Source organism: Spermophilus citellus, assembly GCF_964194105.1.
Source record: "Spermophilus citellus genome assembly, chromosome: 2".
In the NCBI taxonomy this organism is placed as follows: domain Eukaryota; kingdom Metazoa; phylum Chordata; class Mammalia; order Rodentia; family Sciuridae; genus Spermophilus; species Spermophilus citellus.
The window spans coordinates 593,279-616,120 of NC_138183.1; the positions used below are offsets into that span (position 1 = coordinate 593,279).

At 60.7% G+C, this 22,842-nt stretch overlaps 2 protein-coding genes across 2 annotated transcripts; one reads left to right on the plus strand and one right to left on the minus strand.

Annotated features, from left to right (window-relative positions):
* Nucleotides 1-6,845: 6,845 nt before the first annotated feature.
* On the plus strand, nucleotides 6,846-11,998 carry ENTPD8 (ectonucleoside triphosphate diphosphohydrolase 8). The gene is made up of 10 exons (XM_081270080.1): nucleotides 6,846-7,333; nucleotides 8,669-8,814; nucleotides 8,899-9,016; nucleotides 9,532-9,682; nucleotides 9,783-9,942; nucleotides 10,033-10,260; nucleotides 10,328-10,591; nucleotides 10,775-10,885; nucleotides 11,217-11,348; nucleotides 11,449-11,998. The coding sequence occupies exons 1-10, from the start codon at nucleotides 7,195-7,197 to the stop codon at nucleotides 11,638-11,640; spliced, it is 1,641 nt and encodes a 546-aa protein (XP_081126206.1). The 5' UTR covers nucleotides 6,846-7,194; the 3' UTR covers nucleotides 11,641-11,998.
* Nucleotides 11,999-12,092: 94 nt separating this feature from the next.
* Nucleotides 12,093-20,425, minus strand: NOXA1 (NADPH oxidase activator 1). Its single transcript, XM_081270185.1, has 14 exons — nucleotides 20,220-20,425; nucleotides 18,586-18,668; nucleotides 17,801-17,909; nucleotides 16,577-16,711; nucleotides 16,251-16,358; nucleotides 14,882-14,935; nucleotides 14,587-14,630; nucleotides 14,044-14,182; nucleotides 13,346-13,391; nucleotides 13,133-13,191; nucleotides 12,862-13,016; nucleotides 12,507-12,621; nucleotides 12,307-12,421; nucleotides 12,093-12,218 (listed from the first exon to the last, which is right to left on the minus strand). Exons 1-14 carry the CDS (start codon nucleotides 20,394-20,396, stop codon nucleotides 12,100-12,102), a joined length of 1,458 nt encoding a protein of 485 aa, XP_081126311.1. The 5' UTR covers nucleotides 20,397-20,425; the 3' UTR covers nucleotides 12,093-12,099.
* Nucleotides 20,426-22,842: the final 2,417 nt, after the last annotated feature.

Here is a 22,842-nt window from a genome sequence, read left to right on the forward strand (position 1 = left end):
GCTCCACCTGTGTGGCAGAGAAGCTCAGGAGTACATGTAGGCTGTCTTGCGTGATGAGCGCTTGGGAGGCTTCGGTTCTTTTCAAAGGGACTTTGCCGGTGGTGAGCAGAGCAGCTGGTGAGCCCCACCCTTTCACTGGCCCCTTGTGGTCTGCTCTTCACTGGAGTGCACACAACCCTACCATCAGTCTCTGGAGTGTGTTCCCCTGGGCTTTTCTTAGTCTAAAAAACACACTATGCTAGCAGCATACCTGGGCCTTGGTCACCTGGATTCACAAAGGTCTGATACCTGCTCTTTCAAGGAATTCAGGCCTGAAGGAAAGCAGGCCTGGGAGAGAAGGAGAGGGTGCGCATGGATCTTCTGAATCATGGAAGTTCCTCTTCCCTCCCTTCCGTGTTCCTCTGTCTTCTGTCCCGGTCAGTCTCCTCCCCTTTCCATGCCAGGTCCGCTTCTCCCCCAGTGAGACTCCATGAATGATTTCTCTGCTCACAGACCGGGAACTGCACCCTCGCTTTTCTCCCAGGCCGGCTCACAGTTGGCTGTGCCGCCAGCTCCTTGTCGTTGAGCCTCTCCAGGGGAAGTGTGTCCAAATGACACTCAACCATCCGAATCCATGTGGTAGCTCCTGCCTGGCTTCTCTGTAGCACTGCAAGCACCTTCATTTTCCATGGGCAAGCCAAGCCCGGAGATGAGGCAGTCATGTCCCCAGGGCCTCTAGCTTCTGTCATACTGGCTGGCTCTGTGCAGGGCCTTCCCCTGGGGACTCTGCCTCCCAGCTCTCTGCAGCCTGGGTTTCTGCCACAGGCAGACAGCTGTGCTGCGAGGGCCAGGAGGAGCAGGTCTAGACCCAGCCATCTTGGTGCAGTCTCCCATGCCCACCCACCCCATCACCCACATAGCCACCTGAACTGAGCACGGTGGGGACACCAGGCACCCCCAAGCCTGAAAGGGAGCCCTTCAGAGGCATATGTGGATTCTGTACCATGTGCCCCTCCCTGCCTCGGGGCTGGTTCCCCATGGCGTCCCTTCTCTAGGCCAGCTTCCATGGTCCTTCTGCCCCACCAGGAGTCTGCCCGACCAGGTCCAGGAGTCTGAAAAGCTCAGCTGGCATTTACCCTGTTCCCTGCACTGTTGTGTTTAGACCTTCAGTGAGAGTTGCCTCCCGCCACGTGCACAGAACACCATCCACAACCCGGCATTCTAGGTGGGTCAGTCGAGGGCTGTTTATGGTGCACTTTCCAGGTGGGTAGAACGCACAGCCTCATACTGCCCCAGAGTCAGTCCCAGAGGGAAGGGGCTCCCTGCTCCTGAGTCCTGGCAGCGGATCCTGTATAAAATATTTCCACTTCATCATGGAGCTCTTCTGTGCAGTGCTGCCCCATTAACGTGTTTCCCTGATGTCCCCCAAGACCCCGTGGTGCCTCAGGTTGCAAGATTAGCCCTTCTTCTCTGAGGCAGTTTCAATGCCCCACAGCAGGGCAGCTGGTGCCTTTGTGGGGAGTTCTCTAATCCAGCCTCCTCGTCTGTCTGTCGGGAGATGCACCCAAGCCTTGGCTGGAGCCCCAATGGCCCTCCACCAAGGGCTGTCCAGTGGAGACCTGTCCAGGCCAGCACTGCAGCTCATGCTCTGCCCTGTGTCTCCCATCACCTCCCTGGTTCTATTAGAAGTCCCATGAACATTGCTGGATGGGTAGGTCCACATGCCTCCCACTTTCCACTCCAGTGAGATTCGATAACTGCCATGATAGTCACTCCACGGGAAGCAGGTTCAAGTACACCAGCTCTGCTGTAAGCTCTGCCTTGATTCCACCAGCTCCACCCTCCCGATAGGGCCTGGCTAGGACTCTGCTCCATCGATGTTCATTTAGGCACCTGACTTCTTTGTGGTGTAGTGCTGGAGGTAGAACCCAGGGCCTCCTGCAGGCCAGGCAAACACTCCACTGCTGAGCTATGTCCCCAGCCCTTTTCATTTTATTTTGGGACAGGGTATTGCCAGGCTGCCCAGGTTGGCCTGGAACTCGTGAGTCGCTGGGATTACAGGTCCCTCCTGCTGATACCCTGTGTTTCCTTTAGTCAGTTTCTCAGCAACCATGCACATTCCCTCCTCCTCCTCCTCCTCCGAGTCCCACTCTCTCCCGCCTTCTCATTCTCTTGCTACTGACCTAATGTTCTGTCAGCATCTGCAAACTCCAGGAGCTGCCTGAGGCCCAGGTTCCACATGGCTCCTGGAACTGTCCCTGAGGGTGCAGCCGTAAATCAAAGGGCTCCCTGTGACCTGGGTCCTGGTCATGGGAAGCCAGCCCACAGAGTTGCTCACAGTTGACCAAACTTTGAGGCCAAATAGTCTGGACTAAAGTGTTTATTCAGCTGCTGCTGCCATTGGTCAGAGAAGTCCAGGCCTGGCCAAAAGGTCCCACGACGTCCCCAGTGGCAGCGGGTGGTCTGCTGGGCCTGGGCCAAGCGTGCTCTGATGGAGACTTGGGAAGGAAGATGTGAGGTGTGTACCTGCCACCCTCATGGCTGTAGATGGGGACAGGAGGGCTGTTATGAGCTGTTGCTCCGCCTCTGAGGTGAGGCTTCCAGGGTTGGTGGTGGTGGTGGCTTGACTTCCCTTGCCTCGTCCCCCATTAGCGATTTCTGACCCCAAACTGGGTTTGTGGATTCCAATTATAAACCAAGAGCTGACTGAGCAGTGAGGGGGTTTGTTCTTGGCCCCAGAATGAGGAGAAGCTGGGAGAAATGACGGCGGGTCAGCTTCCCATGGGAACAGCGGGTGGGGGTCCTCCTGGGGGTGGGGAGAACTGGGCTCTGGTGAGTGAGGAGGAGGAGTACCGGGGATCTTCCCAGGAAGTGCTGGGTCCCTCCTGAAGATAGGACCACCTTCCTTCAAGTCTTATGTGAGCTGGTTGTGGCCAGGGCTGGAATGGGTCAGGCCAGACGGTACCGGCAGGTGAGGGTTTCCCTAGGGACTACAACAGGGTGGTCACGAGTCCAGGTGAACTGTGGCCCAGGGGGCTCCTCTGTGGCTGGAACTGGTTTTTCCCTGTTCTGTAATGTTTCATAGCATCAGCCGTGTCCCACTGTCCCCGAGGCTGGCTAGGTTGGTGTCTAGTCTGAGCAGAACCTGGTTAGCAAAAAGGTTTGTTTCTCAGGATTTGAGAGGGTTTTCCCTTGCCCTTTGGCCTTTGTAATTAAATTTAGGAAGCATGGGAATTTTCCTAACGTGGGGTGAGTCTGCTGGGTGCTGCTCATGGCCTCTGTAGGTGGCAAACAGGCCTAGTGGTGGCTCCTACTCATCATCTCCCCAGATGCTCCTGGGAGCAGTCTCCTGCAGTGCTGACAGGGCTCAGCCATCAGGCTTCTCTGGGCTGTGTGGACACCAACACACCACCCAGCCCAACTCTGCATCCATATCAGCCAAGGCTCCGGAAGCTGGTAGGTCTTCTGTGACCAAGTCCTGCCCTTCAGGCAATGTCTGTCCTCCTGGTGTAGCCTCTCCTCTGGGGTGGCCTCGAGGCTGGTGGCTGGTTCACACCACCAATTGGGTTTGGCCCAGCCCCAGAGCCCCACCCAGAACTCACTCCTGTCTCATTTTAGTGTCACAGATGGCAGAAACCGAGGGACAGTGCTTCCCTGTTTCTCGTCGTCTTGCAGTACCTTGTGCCTGGTGGAGCAGCCCCAGGCTCACCAGCTCTAGAGCCCACTGGTAGCTCACTGAAGCCTGTGACCACGGCCCATGAGGCTCCAAATCAAAGTTCCTGTCCCCTAGCCTATCATCCTTCCTCTTCCTGTGCCACACGTCCTGGGAGCCATGTTCTCCACACCTCCCACTTCCCTGACCCCAAATCTGAAGATACAGAAGGAAACATCAGCTCAGACACTCACAGCACAAGCAGACTCTGTGGCCCCAGAGGTAGGAGTTGCTCCCCACCAGGAAGCAACGGGATGCTGCAGCCGACACCAGCGGGGGCCTCTGCTCCAGCGCAGCTCTGCAAGTGGAGGACGGCGTCACCAAAACTGCCCCAGGTACCAGCACAATCCCAGGTTGACCTACCTGTGCTCTGACCCCCCAGCTGTAAGTCTGTCCTCACGACCTCTGGTTGGGGTTGTTGGTGTTACGGAGTGCTTCAAGGACTCAGGGAAGTCCGGCCATCACTGGCATCTTCTGTTCTTTTCACACAGGATGCAGATAAAGAGCTGCAGAGTGAGTGTGGGCAGGGGCTGCTTCCACATGCTCAGCCATCTAGGAGCGAGCTTGCTTGCTTCCTTTCTTTCTTTCTTTCTTTCTTTCTTTCTTTCTTTCTTTCTTTCTTTCTTTCTCAGGGACTGAACTCAGGGGTGCTTAACCACTGAGCAACATTCCCAGCTCTTTTAATGTTTTATTTAGAGTCAGGGTCTCACTGAGTTGCTTAGGGCCTTGCTAAGTTGCCAAACCTGGTTTTGAATTCGTGATCCTCCTGTCTCAGCCTTCTGAGCCACTGGGCCTCTGGGATTACAGGCATGCACCACTGCACCTGGGTCACATCTTTGTGAAGCTTATCTTCTTAGGTTTTCATGGAGACTTCATTGAACAGGTGACTGGAGCATGGGCAACCAGGTTGGACACCAAAGGCTTGCTGCTGTGGACTGAGGGAACCCAGCAAGCGTCTGTGTAGCACTCCTTCCTCCAGGCATGGGGCAGGATCCTTCTGGAGTGAGGGCCATGTGATCCAGTGCCAGGTAGAGTAGGGTGGAGAAGTGCTTTACAGCCAGCTCCTACACTGAAGGCCAGGCAATTTAGAGTCTCCATGGCACGCCTTGGAGGGAGTTCTGAGCCTTGCCTCATAATACCTAGGGCACGAGGTAGGTGCCTGCAAACCTCTGGCACTGAGCCTTGTCGGGGGTCAGTGCAAAACCTTGCACTGTGTATCCATGTCAGAGCACACTGTGGACTGATCCTGAGCTCCCGGCACCTAACTCATGCCAGTGAAGTCCTCCAGCTCACCTGTCCTCCATGGACGGCATGACCTCACTTCTGGCAGAGGCTTGGGTGTTGCACACAGGGCAGTCACCGAGAAGAAGCACAACACGTGAAACAGACCCTGCACAGGCCAGAAGGTCACCCGTCTGAGTCTGAGTAGATTGGGATGGATGGCGAGCACTGGGAATATGCGCATTGGCCACTCAGACGTTCCTGCTCTAGACAAGTCCCTGGGGGACTAGAAGGTACTGAAGTGTGGGCTGGAAGGCCTCCACGGATGTGGGTCAGACCACGAGGAGACAGCACAGTTCAGATCCAGGAAGTAGGCTGGCCCAGCACCCATCAGTCCTTCAGCTGAGAGTCCAGAGAAACCACGACAAGAGACCACTGTTTCAACTGAAGAATGAAAAGTGTGTTAGAGACACAGCCGACTCAGGATGGCTACTCCTCGGCGTACCAGGAGCAGAACTTCACCCCCGGAGGCCAGTGCCTCACCCAGCGATGGCCTGAAAGACTGCTCTGACACGAGGTAGCAGAGACGCCCATTCCTTCTGCGTCCACCCAGAGTGCCAGGAGCCCTCACCAGGGCAGGAAGCAGGGGTAGAAACCAAGGCAGGCAGGTTACAGAGGGGCAAAGGAGCCCTTCCTATTTCTAGAAAATGTGGTGTCTATGTCAGAAGCTCAGGCCACACACCCGACTCCTAGAACTAGTTGTGAGTTCAGGGAGGCCTCAGGGTACAGGCAGCACAGAAACCAGCCTTGCTGTGCACCTCTGAGGAGCAGCCAGCACGGAGTGAGGGGCAGGGCTGCTGCAGCGTCTTCCCCAAGCGAAGCACTCTGGTCAGGTGTCCGTCTACGGGGACGTGCATTGGATCTGCTGAGAGCCGGAGGATGAGGGCAGAGTGCTGAAGGCCTGAGCCCTGAAGGAGCAGAGAGACAAAGACTGTGCCCATGATTGGAAGACAGTTCTCCTTGGGAGCATCTACTCAGCACCATAAAGCCCTCAGGACCGTGCTCTTCAGACACTCAGGCTGGCGGAAGGGCAGCAGCTGCAATAGAGAAGTGATCCACAGGATGGAGGCGGAGGACTGTGCCGTGACTGTGGAGGAGACAGACCCACACAGTCCGGATGCTCCATCTCCTGCAGGGCTGCTGAGGGGTCTGTGGAGGAGCGGCAGAGCAGGTGGCCCAGGGCAGAGGGATGGACGTGGTCCAGACCTCCCAGAGACAGATTCAACAGTGCAACACAACAGCACAAACCCCCGGGAAAGAAATCAGGACCTGCAGGAAGCAGAGGCCTGCCACAAAGTGGAAAGGACATCGATAAATAACAGACGGTAAATCAGATTTCGCCAGGAACTTCAAAATGTGTGCTGTGAAACTCACAGTTAGAGCAAGGAGCAGCTGAGCAACAGATGGGGAGAAGCTGTCCTCCAGCCCTGGCCAGTATGCTACGTAAGGGCCCACTAAGCTGAATGTCAGGGCAGGTGCCCAGCTGAGGGCTCTCCAGCAGGTGCTGTGGGCACATGCAGGCTGGCAGCCAGCAGCCTCGGTCCTGGGGAATGCTCCGCAGCAAGGCCAGAGGAGCCCACTGGCCAGAAGTAAGAACTGGCACCAGGCACTGGCTAGGGTGCAGCCAGCTTAGACCCCCCAGGGGACACGGGTCGCAGTTTGTGTCAGGTCAGACACACGTCACCTCACATACCCAAATCCCTTTCCTGGTGTTCACCCAAGAGGCGCAGGTGGGTGTGCAGGGGAGAGTCCCGCAAGAGCAGCTGCGGCAGGCAGCCAGGAAGTGCAGGCCAAGGCCATCCACCAGCCCCTCTAGGCCTTGTCCACAGGCCAGAGGCCAGGGGCTGGCTATAGGGAAGGGGAAGACGCTGGAGGGTGCCCCAGGCTCCACTTGTAGGAAAGAGGCAACTGTAAGAGCGACTGAAAACAGCCAGCACAGGCCAGGGGAAGGCCTTCTGGGGCTCCCTGCCTCTGGCCTCCTGGTCACCTGACTCGGCCCTGGCCTGGTCCCTAGAGGCGGGGCGGAGAGCAAAGTCCACTGCCTCGGGGCGTGGGGTTTTCCCCCAGACCTGCCCTCCCACCTGTCCCTAGGGCAGCTCTCAAGTCCTTCTAAGACTGGGGTGTTGCCCTTCCTCCCTGCCCTTGGGCCCAAGGCCCAGGTGGGCACTGCCAGCCAGCGCCCAGCATAGCTGGAGGGCCCCTAGCTGCAGTCCATTCTTTGCATGCCCCACCCCATTACCACCCCAGGGCCAGGCCGGTGTAGACAAGGGGTGGAGGACAGCAGGTGTGCAAGAGGACGGCCAGTTGCACCCAGGTACACTGCTTCCTTCACCTGCTTCTGCAAGGTGGCTGCCAGCCCAGGTGAGGCTCCCATGGGCTGTCCTGGGTGGGGGCTGTGCTGGTTATGGGGGCTGTCCTGGGTGGGGGCTGTGCTGGTTATGGGGGCTGTGCTGGTTATGGGGGCTGTGCTGGTTATGGGGGCTGTGCTGGTTATGGGGGCTGTCCTGGGCAGGGGCTGTCCTGGTTATGGGGTGTGTCCTGGGCAGGGGCCATCCTGGGCAGGGGCTGGCTTGGGCAGGGGCCGTCCAGGGGAGACTGTCCTGTCCTGACTGTGGGAACATGCACCGTCGTTGCTTCCTCCTCACTGGGCTCAGACTTAGAACCTAAGCTTCTACATTTCTGGAGGTGGAGTCTCTGTGTCCTTGGCCCTTGCCTGTGGCCTCTTTAGGCCTGTGAGGTGGCTGGGGGTGCTGGTTTTGGACGCTGGACCTGGACTGGTTACCTGTCCTCTCTTGCCTCGGGTCAGAACACACAGCCAGCCCTGCCTGCCACTCCTCTTGATGAAGCACCTGGGACATTGGTCTTCCCGAGGGACCAGGATAGGTTTCAGGGTGTCGGGTCCTGACCTACCCAAGACTCAAGGTGCATTTCTGGCTGTAGCTAGTTCGAGGGCAGCGGTGCCCACTGTGCTGCTGGCACCAGAAGCAGGCCTGGCCAGGGCAGCCTGTAAGCCCTGTGCACAGGGTTGCATTGTGTAGCTTGGGGACTGAGACCCTATTTGCCCTGAGGGCAGAGGAGGGATGTGAATGTCCAGGCCTCATAGTCACTCTTGGTCAGTTGCCTAGAGGCCCTCTGGGGCCAACCAAAAAGTCTCAGATTCACATTCCAAGGCTGGGTTTCCAAAAAGAAAGATGTCTGTTAAGCCACCCAGGATAACACCTGGCCTCACCAGGGTCAGCAGGGCCACCAGCCCTCACCTGCTCAGGCCTAACCTCAGTTCCAGGAGAGACTCTGCCTGGGGCCGAGTTTAGTCCAGAGCTGGGCTCCTCCTGTGGTGACAAGGGACAAGGGTCCTGAGGTGGGAAGAGTGGGCTGCCCGATCTGGAGGGGGCTCTGCCAGTCCCATCTGTGGGCCCACAGCGCCTGCCTTGGCCCTGAGGGTGCCATCAGACAAAGCCAACTGCTGCTGGCCACAGGCCCTCTGAGTGGTGGCCTCCCCCGGCTCGGTGCGTGGCGGTGGCCCTGCTCATGGTGCCCCAGCCGCTGCTGCGGCCGAGGTAGGCTATCTGAGGCTCAGGAAGAGTCCAGGATGGCAGCCTCTGGAGGGAGATTGGGAGAGTGAAGGCCCTGCCTCTGGAGGCCAGGGTGAGGGCAGCAGGCAGAGTCCAGGTGTCCACTGATGCTCCTGCCCTGCAGACGCCAGCCCCATAGCTGCCATGGCGCTGTCCTGGAAGGAGCGAGTTTTCATGGCCCTGCTGGGGACCGCAACAGCCTCGGGCCTCACGGTGCTGGTCCTCATCCTGGTGGAGGCCACCAACATCCTGCTGCCCGCAGACACAAAGGTGCCTGGACTGGGCGGGGAGGAGGAGGCTGGAGGGCAAGGCCACCAGCCTGCCCCACCCTGCTGACCCGAGTCTTGCCTGCAGTTTGGGATTGTGTTCGACGCCGGCTCTTCCCACACCTCTCTCTTTGTGTACCAGTGGCCAGCAGACAAGGAGAAGGACACGGGTTTGGTCAGCCAGGCCCTGGCTTGCCAGGTGGAAGGTCGGTGGGGTCACTACCTGGTGTTGGACTTGCTGGGGCTGACTGGCTGGGACTCTCAGTTGGGGGGAGGCACAGGCCTGAGCTGATCCGCCCGAGGAGAGGGACTCAGAAAGGAAGTGGCTGACACAAGGTCCCACAGATGGGCAGTGGGACGGGAGGGACCCGCACAGCCCTGCTGCCCCGCCCCCCATGCCAGCCTGGCCGGCCCAGCAGGGCCTGTTCTGACGCAGCCTAGATGCTGCAAGGGGCTCCCATCCCGGCCTCCACTCTCCAGCTCTAGCCCTCTCGAGCTCCCAGTGTCACCACGGCCACCAGCTGGGGCCTGCCCTCCAGGACCCTGCAAGGGAAAAGCTACTTCCCCAAGTGAGAGGCCAGAAAGCTCAGGGCATGTCACTCAGAACCTCAGAAGGGCCTCCACGGGCTCCAGCTCTGTCACATGTGGTCAGACCTTGGGGGCCACCACACATCCCACCCACCTTCGGGGCTTCAGCTTGTCTTGGGGTGCTGTGTTTCAGGGCCTGGAATCTCCTCCTACACCTCTGACCCCACACAGGCTGGCGAGAGCCTGAAGGGCTGCCTGGAGGAGGCGCTGGTACTAATCCCAGAGAACCAGTACCGGGGAACACCCCTGTTCCTGGGGGCCACGGCTGGCATGAGGCTGCTTAGGTAAACCAGGCTCAGAAGCCAGGGCTCAGAGCCCTGGGGCAGGGTGGGCAGGGGCTGGGCCAGGCTTCCTGCCACCTGGCCCCTGGTTTCCACTGCCCAGCCAGAAGAACAGCTCGCAGGCAGGGGACATCCTTGCAGCGGTGTCTGGGGTCCTGGGCCAGTCTCCTCTGGACTTCTGGGGTGCTGAGGTCCTGGCTGGCCAGGATGAAGGTGCTTTGGCTTGGATCACCATCAACTATGTCCTGGGCAGGCTGGTCAAGGTGCTGTGGGCAGCCCAAGGGTGGGGCTGGCTGGCCAGGGCCCGGGCGGGGTGTGGCTGGCCAGGGCTGAGTGGCCCTGTCTGTGGCTAGTACTCCTCTGGAGAGTGGATCCAGCCTGCAGAGGGGACGCTGGTGGGTGCCCTGGACATGGGGGGAGCTTCCACCCAGATCAGCTTCCTGCCCCGCGGCCCCATCCTGGACGAGAGCACCCGGGCGACCTTCCGTCTGTACGGCACGGACTACAGCATCTACACTCACAGCTACCTCTGCTTTGGGCGGGACCAGATGCTGAACAGGCTGCTGGCTGCGCTGGTGCAGGTCAGGCTGGCCCAGGGAGGGCGGGAGGCCAGGCAGGCTGCAGCTCAAGCCCCCTGTGATCCTGCAGAGCAGCCCTGGGGCCCTCCTCCGTCACCCATGCTACCTCAGCGGTTTCCAGACCACACTGCCCTTGGCCTCCCTCTATGAGTCGCCCTGTGTCCACATGGCAGCCCAGCTGGACCTCACCCAGAACCTCACTGTTGAGGGCACAGGCAACCCTGGGGCCTGCCTGGCCGCCATCCGGGAGCTCTTCAACTTCTCCAGCTGCGAGGGCCCAGGAGACTGTGCCTTCAACGGGGTCTACCAGCCCCCTGTGCAGGGCCAGTTCTACGTGAGTTCCGCTCGCTGCCCCCACCCAGGATGGCCTCCCTCAGAGCCCCAGGAGGCTGCCTGGCCCCAGAAGGAACAGGAGCACCCTGGGCTGGGGGCAGTGGGAAGAAAGAGCCATGGCTGGCTCTGGGGAGTGGGTCCCTGGGACGGCCGGGCTGGTCATGGCCTCTCCCTCTGCCCCCAGGCCTTCTCCAACTTCTACTACACCTTCCACTTCCTGAACCTCACCTCCAGGCAGCCACTCCGCACCGCCAACGCCACCATCTGGGAGTTCTGCCAGAGGCCCTGGAGGCTGGTGGGTAGGAGCCTGTGGGCATGCAGGGCCTCAGGGTCTCTGAAACTCCTTCAGACAGGAGCTGTCAGTGGAGCCCTCTGGGCAGCGGGCAGCAGGCTGGCGGGCGTGGGAAGGGAGGGCGCCCCTGGGCCGTCCTGCTCCTGGTGGAGGCCGGGCCCGGGGTCCCAGGGTGACAAGCCTCTGGTTGTTACGAGGTGTATGGCCCAGGGGGCAAGGGAAGGGCTTTGGCAGGACCTGCCAGGGTCAGAGGCTCACCCAGCTGGGTGGGCTGGCCCCCCAGGCTGGGAGCATGGGAGGCCCTGGGCCTCACAGCCCCTGGCCCTGGGCCCAGGTGGAAGACAGCTACCCGGGGCAGGAGCGCTGGCTGCGGGACTACTGTGCTTCCAGCCTGTACATCCTCACGCTGCTGGAGGCCTTCGGGTTCAGTGAGGAGACCTGGGCCAACATCGAGTTTCAGAAGCAGGTGACCACCCCCCAGCTGCGGCCCATCTGCCCCAGGGATTGGGGACTCTGGGGCAGCTACTCGGCCGCCCCACAGCCCTCAGCTGCCTTGTACCCTGCAGGCTGGTGGCACTGACATCGGCTGGACACTGGGCTACATGCTGAACTTGACGGGCAGGATCCCGGCCGAGGCGCCAGCCCAGTGGCGGGCACAGAGCTATGGCGTCTGGGTGGCCGGCGTGGTGTTTGTGGCGCTGACCCTCACAGCCATCCTCGGGGCTGCTGCAGTGCAGCTCCTCTGGGTGCAGGACTAGGCGGGGCCCAGAGAGCCAGGTGTCCAACAGGATGCCCTTGGGGCTCAGCTGGGAGCCGTCGCCAGGTCCTTGATGTCCAGGAGCCGTCCCTTGGACAGCAAGCCCGACTCCACCCAGGACTGGGTGGCCAAGTCCGGCACAGCCACTGCCTCCCGGAAGCCAGGCCTCCCGTCCCCCACCTCGTGTCACCCAGTTGTGCTGGCCGGTGTGTGGCTCCCCAGACAGCGGGCCTCTCTGCATAGAGCCAGGTGGTGCCCGGCAGCACCCAGGCTGTGTGGGAGTGGTCATGGGAGGGAGGCTGGACTCCCTGGGTCCCCATTTGCCTGGGGAGGGAGGGGGCTGTGGCTGCCCACTGTGATCCAAAGAGGGGCCAGTTCCCATCCCCCACACCCTCTGCTGGCCTATCCAAAACACAGACCACGTGGTAGGGACAGTTTATTAAAGTCTTTCCTGGATGGCTTAGGCCTGGGGTCCGGTGCCGGGTGGGGGCTCCTCACAGGCGCTGTCTGCAACCACAAAGCACTTGGGGAAAATGCCAATGCGGCCGTCCAGGTGGCCCTCCAGCCACGCCTTGTCCACTGTGAGACACATGGGTGACACTCAGCCCAGCAGCACCCTGTGCCTGGGCAGCCCCCACAGTGCCAGGGAAGGGCTGTGCCCGACTACCTTCACACAGGACGTCCACCACATCCCCGCGACGGAGGTCCAGGTCCTCTGGCCCCTGGGCCAGGTAGTCATGCTGGGCCACCACCTGGCGGAGGACCGGACGGCCCCCAGCCCCCTGTGGCAGGAGAGTGGGCTAGGGGTGGCTAAGGAGGAGGGTGCCCCATGCTGCCCGCGGCCACCCACACTCTGCCCCGCCTCACCCGGCACTGGAGCTGCAGCCCTCGGGGCCCCAGGGCCGCATCCCTCCAGGCACTCTGCAGCTGCTCTTCCCCAGGGAGGGGGGTCCAGGGTCCAGCATCGTTGGGGGCTCGGTAACTGCAAAATGTCCCCAGGGTGGGCCAAGAGGGTGACCCTGGGCAGGGCCTAGATATGCCCTGGGGAGCTGACCCCTGCGGCCAGTTCCCTCTCTACCTGCCAGGACCCAAGACCTGGACTGGGGAAGCCAGTTTGGTCCCTGCCTTGACCGGAGGGTGCCCCACCTACTCCTCAGCTCAGGACCCACCCCACACCCATCCTGTCCCTTCCAGTTCGCATCATGGGGCCTTTCTGGCTGACCTGAACTGCCCCTGCTGGGCCTGGTGCGGGAGGGCCTGAGCCAGCAGTGCCCGCAGGTGGGACAGATCAGCTCCTCTTGGGGCCTTCAGGGCCACTGTGAAGGCACACTGCACAGTGACAGTCACAGAGGACTCGGGGCCTTCTGCATCTGCTCCCTGAGGCCAGGAGAAGTGGCATCAGGCCTGTCCAGGGTGGCCTTCAGGCCCAAGGGTGAGGGCAAAGACTGGGGGCTGGGTGAGGCCTGGGAGGGGCAGGCAGCTTTATCTCTTACCCCAGCACCCAAGGGGTCCTCATAGGCGCTGGGACCAGGCCCCCCAGATACTGGTGGCCCTGTGGAATAAAGCAGGGCTCGTGTGGCCATCTATTCACAATGGAGACATCTTGGGGTAGAGGACTGGCTAGTGGGCATGTGGGCAGCTTGCCTTGCAGGACAAAGGCCAGGCCCGGCTCTGTCCACTGAGCGCCTTGCACTCAGGACCCTTACCTGTGGGCGCAGGTGTCTTCTTGCCACTTGGCTCCACCTGGTGCCCCTGCAAGGGAAGTTACAGGCTGGGGTTCTGGGCTGGGGGGCCCTGGCCTTGAGGTGGCTCTCCCTGCCTGGGGCTTGTCAGGGCCCTGGGCTCTGTCCTGGACAGCCAGTGTGACAGTGTGGCCTGAGAGCAGGGCTGCTGGCAGCAGGCCACAAGTCAAACCCTCGGGGATGAATTCAGGGCACTGACCACCAGCTCTGGGACCTCCTGAGGCTTCAGACCCACCAAGCCACTAGGAAGGGCCAGGTCAGGGCATCGGGCATGAGGCCCAGTGAGTGAACTTAGGTGCAGTTCTAAGCACTGAAGCGGCTCAGTGCAGCTGTTAAGAGGGACACTGAGCCGAGGCTGAATGAACAGGACACTGACGAGAAAGCGAGGGTGGCCGCTCTCAGGACACCCAGGCACAGGCTCCACAAGGCCCTGCTCCTGGCTTCTGGGTGTGTGTGCCTTCCTCCACCCACCCCACCTGGCCTGGGGCTGGGAGCCTGGGAGCCAGGGAGCGAGCCGGAGTGATGCCTGTCCAGGGGAGGGCAGGAGCCCGTGCCCTCCAGGCTGCCTGCCTCCGACTGCGCCCAGGCTGCACTCCTGGGGGCCCACAGGGAGATTCCTACCACATCCCTGGCCCAGCCAGTGAGGAGGCTGCCCCACGCACCCCGGGCTCACGCGCTGGCTCGCGGCTGATGCCTGGAACGAAGAGCTCAGCCTGCAGCGCCCGGTCTAAAGCCACCTCCGTCTCTGCAGGCTCAGGACTGCGGTGGGTGCCAGCTCTCTGGTGGTCTAAGCCTCGGGCCCTGGGCAGGGGGCCACAACTCAGGCCTAGCTGGTGCGGGCTTACAGCCCTGCCCTCCCAGAGCCCAGGACCTTTCTGTCATCATCTCAGCAGCCCCTTCTGTCAAATGCAGTACAAGCCCTGCGCCAGGCAAGTCATGTCACTGAGTCCCCTCCCTGGACAGCTCAGTCCTGACCCTCATCCCGCCTCCCTTGCTGCGCCTGGAGTCACAGTGACTCAGTGAGTCTCAGCCTCCCCCCATGTGCCCACCTCTCCAAGGGGGAGTTTTGTGGCAGGAGACAGGGTAGGCTGAGGGAGGCCAGGGCCCCTTTTCTGGCACCCAGGCATCTAGCCAGTTTCAATCTATAAACAGGTGGGGACAGTCCTGTCCCTGGGCAGGAATGGCCACACCCAGCCCCTTCCTACCATGGTGCAGTCTCCAGACCAGCTTTGCTGTCAGCTCTCCATCCCTGTGGGCACAAAGGGACATCCTCACCTGGCCTGGCCAAGAATGGGAGACAAACAGGTGGCTCCTCTGCCCCAAACCTCAAGACTGCATGTCCTTACAGGTTCTCATGCCAGTGGGACAGCCACTCCCACCTCCCACTAGGGGAGGCTGGGGGCCCGGGCAGGGGGACAGAGCAGAACCGTGGTCCCGCAGTGTTCTCTCCTTACCAAAAGCCAGGCAAATGCAGGCCTGGCCTGCTGGATGGTCACTCACCTGCTGAGGCTGGAGACCTGAGTGCTGGTCACCGGGGATGGCAGACACTACCACCTGGGGGCGACAGAGGCACACTCAGACCCAGTGGGTCTGCACCTCCAGCACCTCCCAGCCTCTGATACACAGGCTGGGGACTGCCCAGGCCTGGCTTTAGACTGCTGGACCACTACCGCGGGAAAAAAAGAGACATTTCTGTGCTGATGATTTCTTTATGGTGCTGGGGATTGAACCCAGTGGTGCTCTACCACTGAGCTACACCCCAGCTCTTTTTATTTTGAGATAGGGTCTTGCTAAGTTGCTGAGGCTGGCCTTGAACTTATTTTTTTTTATATTTAGTTTTTAGTTTTGGTTGGACACAATCTTTATTTTATTTATTTTTATGTGGTGCTGAGGATCGAACCCAGGGCCTCGCACGTGCTAGGTGAGCACCCTGCCACTGAGCCACAATCCCAGCCCCAAGGCCTTGCTCCTGGCTTCCGGCTGCTGTGCCTTCCTCCACCCACCCCACCCAGGCCTGGGGCTGGGAGCCTGGGAGCCAGGGAGCAAGCCGGAGTGATGCCTGTCCAGGGGAGGGCAGGAGCCCATGCCCTCCAGCCCCAAGGCCTTGAACTTATGATCCTCCTGCCTCAGCCTCCCATGGTGCTGGGGTTACGGGCATGTGCCACCATGTCCAGCATCCATGCTGATAATTTTAATATTTTTAGTACAAGTTTCAAAATATTTTTTGTTTCTGGTGACAGTCTTGTATTGTGGGAGGAGGACTGCAAATGGCTGCTTGGACACAGCCCCTTCTCCCTGCCCTGGCCTGCCCCAGGGACGTCTGTGGGTGGCACATGCCATGTGCAGCTGCACAGTAGTGTACTGGCTGAGTGCTGCTGTAAGTGACCACAGGTACACTGCCAGTCTAAGGGCCACCAGTGCAAAAGCAAGGTGCTCTTCTTTGTGATGCTGGGAAATGCCATTGCCCCAAATCCCTCTTCCTGCCTTCAAAGGGGAACTTCTCCCAGTACTCTGTGATCTGGAGTCGCTGCTGGCCCCCGACCCAGGGAGGGGGTACGGTACAGCCCAGGACAGCCATCTGGGTCCCACCCTACCCTCCTGTGTATGGCAGAGAGAGGCAGGGGCAAGGCGTGGCCACTGCCGGCCTCCTCCACAGCGGGCTTCCTGGGTCCTGCCTCCAGGCCCACAGCCCCACTGGGGATGCCATCCCCTAACATTCAAGTCAGTTTGAGGGCCTTCCAGTGGCCTTGGCTGGACCCCAGGTGTCCCCAGGCACACAGCTGCGGCTCAGTGCAGGAGCACAGCCGCACTAGAGCTCAGCGGGCCCTGGCCCACGCTTGGGCTGGGGAGGGGCCTGCACACACTCTACCTTAGCCGTGCCAAGGAAGTCCACTGGCTGCAGATGCTCCAGGTGCCGCCGGGGGGGCCGGAACACCTCGCCCCTGGGAACCTGCCGGGGCTGTAGGGTAGCCTGTTTCTGGGATAGAGTCATTGCAGACCTCCGTGGCTGGCCAGCAGCAGGGGCAGGAGCCACTTAGACCCTGCCTGTCCCACAGCCACCTCCCTGAAGAGCTTCTTCTTGTCACACAGTGGCCCTCAAGGGGCTGAGCTGTCAACACCAGCCCCAGCTGTAGGCCACAGGTGGCCTGTCCAGGACCAGCACCCTCACCTGTCTTCCACACCTGACCTCCTCACCTGCACTTGGTTCAAAGCAGTGTCCAGGCCGTCCTGGGCCCTCTCTGGCCACTTGGAGATGGCCTCCACCAGGGTGTCAGCAGCCTGGGTCCACAGCCCTAGTTGGCACTGTGCAGATGCCACATTGAACAACACCTAGGAGTGAGGGTGAGGGATGGCAGGGGCCAGATCCTACCCCTGAACCCTCTGGCCCACCCACTCCCCCACATGGGCTCCCCAGCCACAGCAGCTGAGGGTGCTTCTGGTGCCCAGCTGACATGGGGACTGTGGCCAGGGACTAGGCTGCCTGTGGCCACCCAGCCCAGTCATGGGCAGTCAGGTGGCCCTGCCCTGTACCCAGCTCAGCCTCTGGCAATACCCTACTTTGCTCTGGGGCATCATCTTCTGCTTTGGACATTAGAGCTTCTCTCCCTGGACTGTGCCCGGCCTGCACACCCTCCCATGCCCTGTTCCCTGTACCTGCAAGTCTGACGAAGGTCCTGCAGGGGCCAAGGGGACTCTCAGAACCCATTTTGCAATGGACAGGATGGGTTGGGTCAGGCTGCCCACAGCATCAGGGACACACCAAGTTCCGTGGTACTCTGGGCCCTTTGCCCCTGGCCTCCACAGCAGAGTGCCTAGTCAACCTGGCTGCTTCAACGGGGAAATCCACTGGCCCTTCCAGTGGTCTTCTGTCCCCAAGACTGCCTGGTAGAACCTGAGTTCCTGCAGCTGGTGTCTGTCCTCTGGGCCCAGGAGGACCACCACCCAGCACCACGTAGTGCTCTGGGCTTTGGACCCTGGCTTCTGAACCCACACCGGCTGGGCTGCCCCATGATGACTTTTTCATGACTCACGTTGTCCCCACAGACCTCCAAGCAGGGACTCCCAGGAACCATGGGGCTCTGCTAAGTGCCCTTCCCTGTGCCAGCCCTGATCCTGGCAACCAGGAGCAGGATCAAGCAGAGCCTTGGCTCTGGGACACCCTGCCCCAATTCACACCCGGCCTCCGAGCTTGTGCCTGTCCCCAGCCCTTCCCTGCCTTGCTGTGTGTGCCCAAGGCCTGGAGTGGTCCGTCCACATCGCCACCAGCCCTCCTCAGGGCCTTAGGCCTCGGGGCTCACCGTCCACGGCCTACCAAGACAGGAGCACCACCCGCAGCAGCCCAGGCCCACAGACAGCACCTGCAGAGCCCAAGATGGCAGCCTGGGCAGCCACACCCCACACAACCCTGTGCCTGCTCACCTCCCAAGCCTGCAGCCTGAAGCGCAGGCCCAGCTGTGTGTAGTCGATGACAGTGTTGCCCCTCAGCTGTGCCAGGGCCAGCTGGAAGTCGGACAGGGCCCCCTGGAACCTGGGGGGAGCAGGGCCCCTCAGCAGCTGCAAGGTTAAGCCTGTGAGGGACGTCTGGGGGCACTGGCCCTGCTGTGGCTTGGGAAGACCTCACGCCTTGGGCACTCGGGGCCAGGCAAACAGCTCAAGGGATGGGTGCACCAAGGTGCCAGGCAGATGAGGTGGGGCTGCAGCCTGACTTTGCTGCCCGGCTCTGCTCACCTTTCTGCAGGCCTGTGGGTCGCTACCATGCACAGTGCCCAGGCATACACCCTGGGGCCTTCCCCCTCCAAATTTCGGATTTCCAGCTCCTGCTGGGAGATCCCCCAACCCCACCAGACATCCCACCTCCCCCCGGCCAGCTTTCCAGGCTGATCAGAGCCTGCAGCCTGAAGGCCGCCCTCCCTGGTTTCTCCTCTAGGAAGGACATGGTACAAAGTCGTGTGGCCACAAATATCCTGGATCAAGCCCTCATTTTCCACCTCTGAGAAATGGGCACAATCAGAAGGTCCTGCTTCTACAGATGTGATGAGGAGAGAACCAAAGGGGTTGGGAAAGTGCCTGTGAGTCACGGCAGAGAAGGGCCGTGTGGGCCTGCTGTGCATCTCCGCAAGACCACAGAGTCCCTCCCCAGGCTGGGGGACCAGGGGACAGAGGAGGAAGAACAGACTTGGCTTACTCAAGGGGCCTGTGCTCACCTCTCCAGCTGGAAGTTGGCCACTCCTCGCTGAAGAAACCCAACAGCCATGCAGGGGTCCTTCGTCACTGCTTGGTCAAATGCCTGGAATCAAAATGTACAAGAATGCCAAGGCCCAGAACCCAGTGCTTCCGACGGACGTGGGATTCCACTGGCCCCAGAGCCGTCAGCAGGCCCCTCCCACCTGCCCATGCCTTCAGGGTTGCTGCCACCCAACACCAGACTGAGACAGGGCAGGGCCCCCCAGGTATGTTGAAAGCCCACCATGAGCACAGAGAGAAGCTAGGAGGAACGCTCCAGTGCCAGTAACAGCTGCCTCGGGTGGGGGGGGGGCATGAGAATCTTGTCTTGTTAAAACGCTTTTTTGGTAGTTCACAAACAAGGTCATACTAGATATCAATCACAGTCAGAACAATGAAGTGTCAGCATGAGAGGCTGATCATGTGGGAAGCACAGCTCTTCCTCAAACCAGCCTGGGAAATAACCCTACGTTCCCAAGGGGACAGCAGCCATCAGTTAAATACAGGCAGTAAAAGGGTTGTTTCTCACTCCAGCAATCTGTACCAGAGAAGAGCCTGTTGTTTCACTGGGTTTGACCTGGGTTTGCAGGTGGGGTGGCTGCTCATGTTTGCTATCCCACCACACCCAGCAGTCAAAGCAAACATTGTGCAAGTTCCACACCAACGGGCAGCAGTTCAGCTACACCCTGGTCAACTATCCCCCTCCCAGAAGGTTTTACTCACAGTGGAGGCTCCTTCTACTTTTTTTCACACCTCTAACTAGTATGCCTGTGCTGTTGCATCCTATTTTGCTGGCTTTAGACAGGACCCTGTCCTCTCACGGTGGAGGACTTACAGCCTGACGCCCTCCACCTGTTCATGAAGGACGCCTGGCTTAGCCCAACCTCACTCGAGGCCCTCCCACCAGTAGCCAGGGCTAAATTCCCTTGCTTGAATGGCACTTGGAAATGGGACTGTTTGTTACTGGGACAGCCAGGAGTGCAGATGCAGGTGGAGGAAGTAACGGGGATTCTACTCTTGGCCCTGCGTCTGGGCAGGTGCTCTGTGGGGACAGTGGGCGCCCTCACCCACCCAGTCTGGTTCTTCCTGCTTCCTGCCTGCAGTGCATCCAGGCAGGTGCCACTGCTCATCCCAACAACTGTGGAAACCTGTCGTCTGAGTGGTGGGCAGAGTGCGGCTGGCCTTTGTCACACATCCAAGAGCAGGCCCCACTGTGACAGTGACCAACATGAAGCATTTACAAAGTAGAAGGAGCCAGGGAGCCTGCAGCCTCCTGGGGCGGGTGTGAGCTATGACACCCTGAGCTCGGGGTTCCCTCCACGGGCGGCAGGCAGTCCCCACGTCCCACCCTGGGCCTGAGCCCGGAGCCAGTGCTGGCCCTGGCTTTTCAGGATGACTGCCGTGGCTGGCCTGGGGCAGGACAGGCACCCCATCTGGTCTTGACCGGTCCGTGGAACACCCAGCTCCCTGCTGCCTTAGGCATTCCCTCAGGAGGAGCACTGGGAGGGAGAACCCCCTGTTAGCCTCAGGGAGGAAGGGTAGGGAACCCCCAGGGGACCACCCCTCCTGGACCTCCCCAGGGACAGGTCTCTGTCACCAGTCCTGGGGCGCTCACCCGCAGCGCGGCCTCGGGGTCCCCGGCCAGCAGATGCACGCAGCCCACGTTGAAGCGAATCCTAGCGGGCTGCTCTGAGATGCCCGAGAAGAGGCGCAGCGCACTGCTCCAGTCCCCGCGCGCCACAGCCTGTGCGCCCAGGTGCCAGTCGCGCACCTGGTCCCCAAGCGAACGCATGGCGGCGAGGACACCGGGCTGGCCGCGCGGCGCTGGTGGGGTCGGGCTCTGCGGTGACTGGGCTGGGTCTGACCAGGGCCCGTCTCCTAGTCCGGGAGGCCTGACCACGCCCCACGCCCGTCCACAGCCCCGGCCACGCCCTCCCGCAGCCCCGGCCACGCCCTCCCGCAGCCCCGGCCACGCCCTCCCGCAGCCCCGGCCACGCCCTCCCGCAGCCCCGGCCACGCCCTCCCGCAGCCCCGGCCACGCCCTCCCGCAGCCCCGGCCACGCCCTCCCGCAGCCCCGGCCACGCCCCTCCGGCCCGCGGGTGCTTTCCGTGAGGCCCGCGGGTGGCGCCCAGGAGGCTGGGCTTCCTCTCCCGACCCAACAGGCCTCTGTGCCTACAGACCGGGGAGGATTTTCAGGAGCCGGCATGAGGCCATGGGCCTGGCCAGTGTGCACCCTGCAGGCCAGCCGACAGGGGCACTTGCGGAGGACTGCACTTGACTCCCAGGGCCTCTGCAGGTGGAATCCCACCCCAGTCCCCGCCTCTGCCTTTCTCTTGGGGGGGGGCTTCAACAGATTGGATGAGACCCACCCACGTGGGGGATCTTTGGCTTTACTGCACAGCTACTGATTGAAATATTGACCTTCACTGTCGAGGCCGGGGCTGCCTGCCACGTGTGCCATGCTGGGTTCCAGCCTCAGCGCCACATAAAAATAAATAAAAGTATTGTGTCCATCAACAATTAAAAAAAAAAAAAACTTCACTGAGACATGTGACAGGCCACATCTCTGGGCATCAGACCTAGCCAAGGTGACACATGAGATTAACCATCACAGCACCCAACTCAAGGAGCCAGATTTAGTTGTAACAGAGGCTGACTCACCTTCCTGCCAGGCTGCCTTCCTTCCTGGGCTGGGCTGGGCCCTGTGGGACCATTGGACCTGTGATCTGAGGCCACTTTACTTAGATTTATGGCTGATACTCCCACTTGTGTGACCTAAGGGCTGCTACTTAACCTCTCTGAGCCTGCGTCTTCACTTGCAAAATGGACTTTGGAGAATTCAAGGAAATCATGCCAACTGTGGGTGTATACCTGAACTGCATGCCACCTCCCCTTCCTGGAGGGAGTCCTCCCTCGCCCATGTTCCGTGGGTGCTCACCTTGTAAGTCAGGGGCTAGCACCACAAAGGACAAGAATACCCCTTGGCCTCCGCTCACAGTGGACAGCAGCCCCAGGGCTTGATGTGTGCTGCCCCCGAACCAGGGTCAGCTCAGGGTCGTGTGTTCTTTGCAGGCCATGTGCCTTGTCCTCAGTACAGGGATGCGCTTGAGCCAGCTGTGCCTGAAGGCATCACCACACATCCACCTAGCCTGTGCTCACCCTGACTTCATTTCCCTCCGTCCTCGGCAGCTCAAAAAACCCCAGTGTCTGGCATCAAGGATAAGCGACTGCTGCTTGGAGTGGGGCTCATCACTTTTTGGGTGATGTTTTGGTCAGATTTTTTGCCGCTGTGACCAAAAGACCTGACAAGGACAACTTTAGAGGAGGAAAGGTTAATTTGGCTCATGTTTCCGAGGTCGCTGTTGCTCCGGGCCCAGGTGCGGCAGAACATCAAGGCACAAGGGTATGCCAGGAGAAAGCAGCTCAGGACATGGCCACCAGGAAGCAGACGCTAAGCTTGACTCACCAGGGACAAAGAATAAACCCCAAAGGCACACCCAGGTGACCCGTGGCCACCTGCACACGGCTACCACACAGTGCATTCAAGTGGACTGACGGGTTGATTAGGGCAGTGTCAGAACGCAGGACCAGACCAGTCAGGGTCACTTAGGGGAACTGGGCTGCACAAAGTCCTCCCACAGAGACAGAGAAGTGGGCTCTGGATGGCTCCTTGTCCCAGCTCCCACAAAGGAAGCCAGGCGGCAAGAAAGAGCGCGCCTCGGCCCGGGGCCTCACTGGGGGAGGCTGTCCATGGACATCCTGTCCCCCAAAGGGCAAAGGGCCAGCCACCGGGTGACGCCCTCTCCTGGCAGGCCTCATCATCCAGGCGGAGGTAAAGCCCAAGCTACTGGGGGGCAGGCGTTGTTCAGAACCCCAGTGCATCAGGACTTAAAGGCATCGGCAGAAGGGCAGCTCCTGACAGGCCGGGGCTCCCGCAGGCTGCTGTTTCTCCTCTGGACGTCCTTGCACTGTCTCTCACATGAGCTTTTGGGGGACGGCTCACATCCAAACCCTAACGGGGGACAGGGAGGTTCTGTGGTTAGACGGTGGCAATGGTGGCACACGTGGGCTCTCTGGGCAGCCAGCCGCACATGTGCGAGGAGTGTGAGTCAGGGCTTGTGTCCAGGGCCTGCGTCCCTGCCAGGACCCAGCAGTGTGCTGGCTGGCCCCTGCCCCCTTCTCCTGGCTGCACCTGCCTCTCTGGGGTCCAGGGATGGGGTCTCTGGCAGGTCTGCCC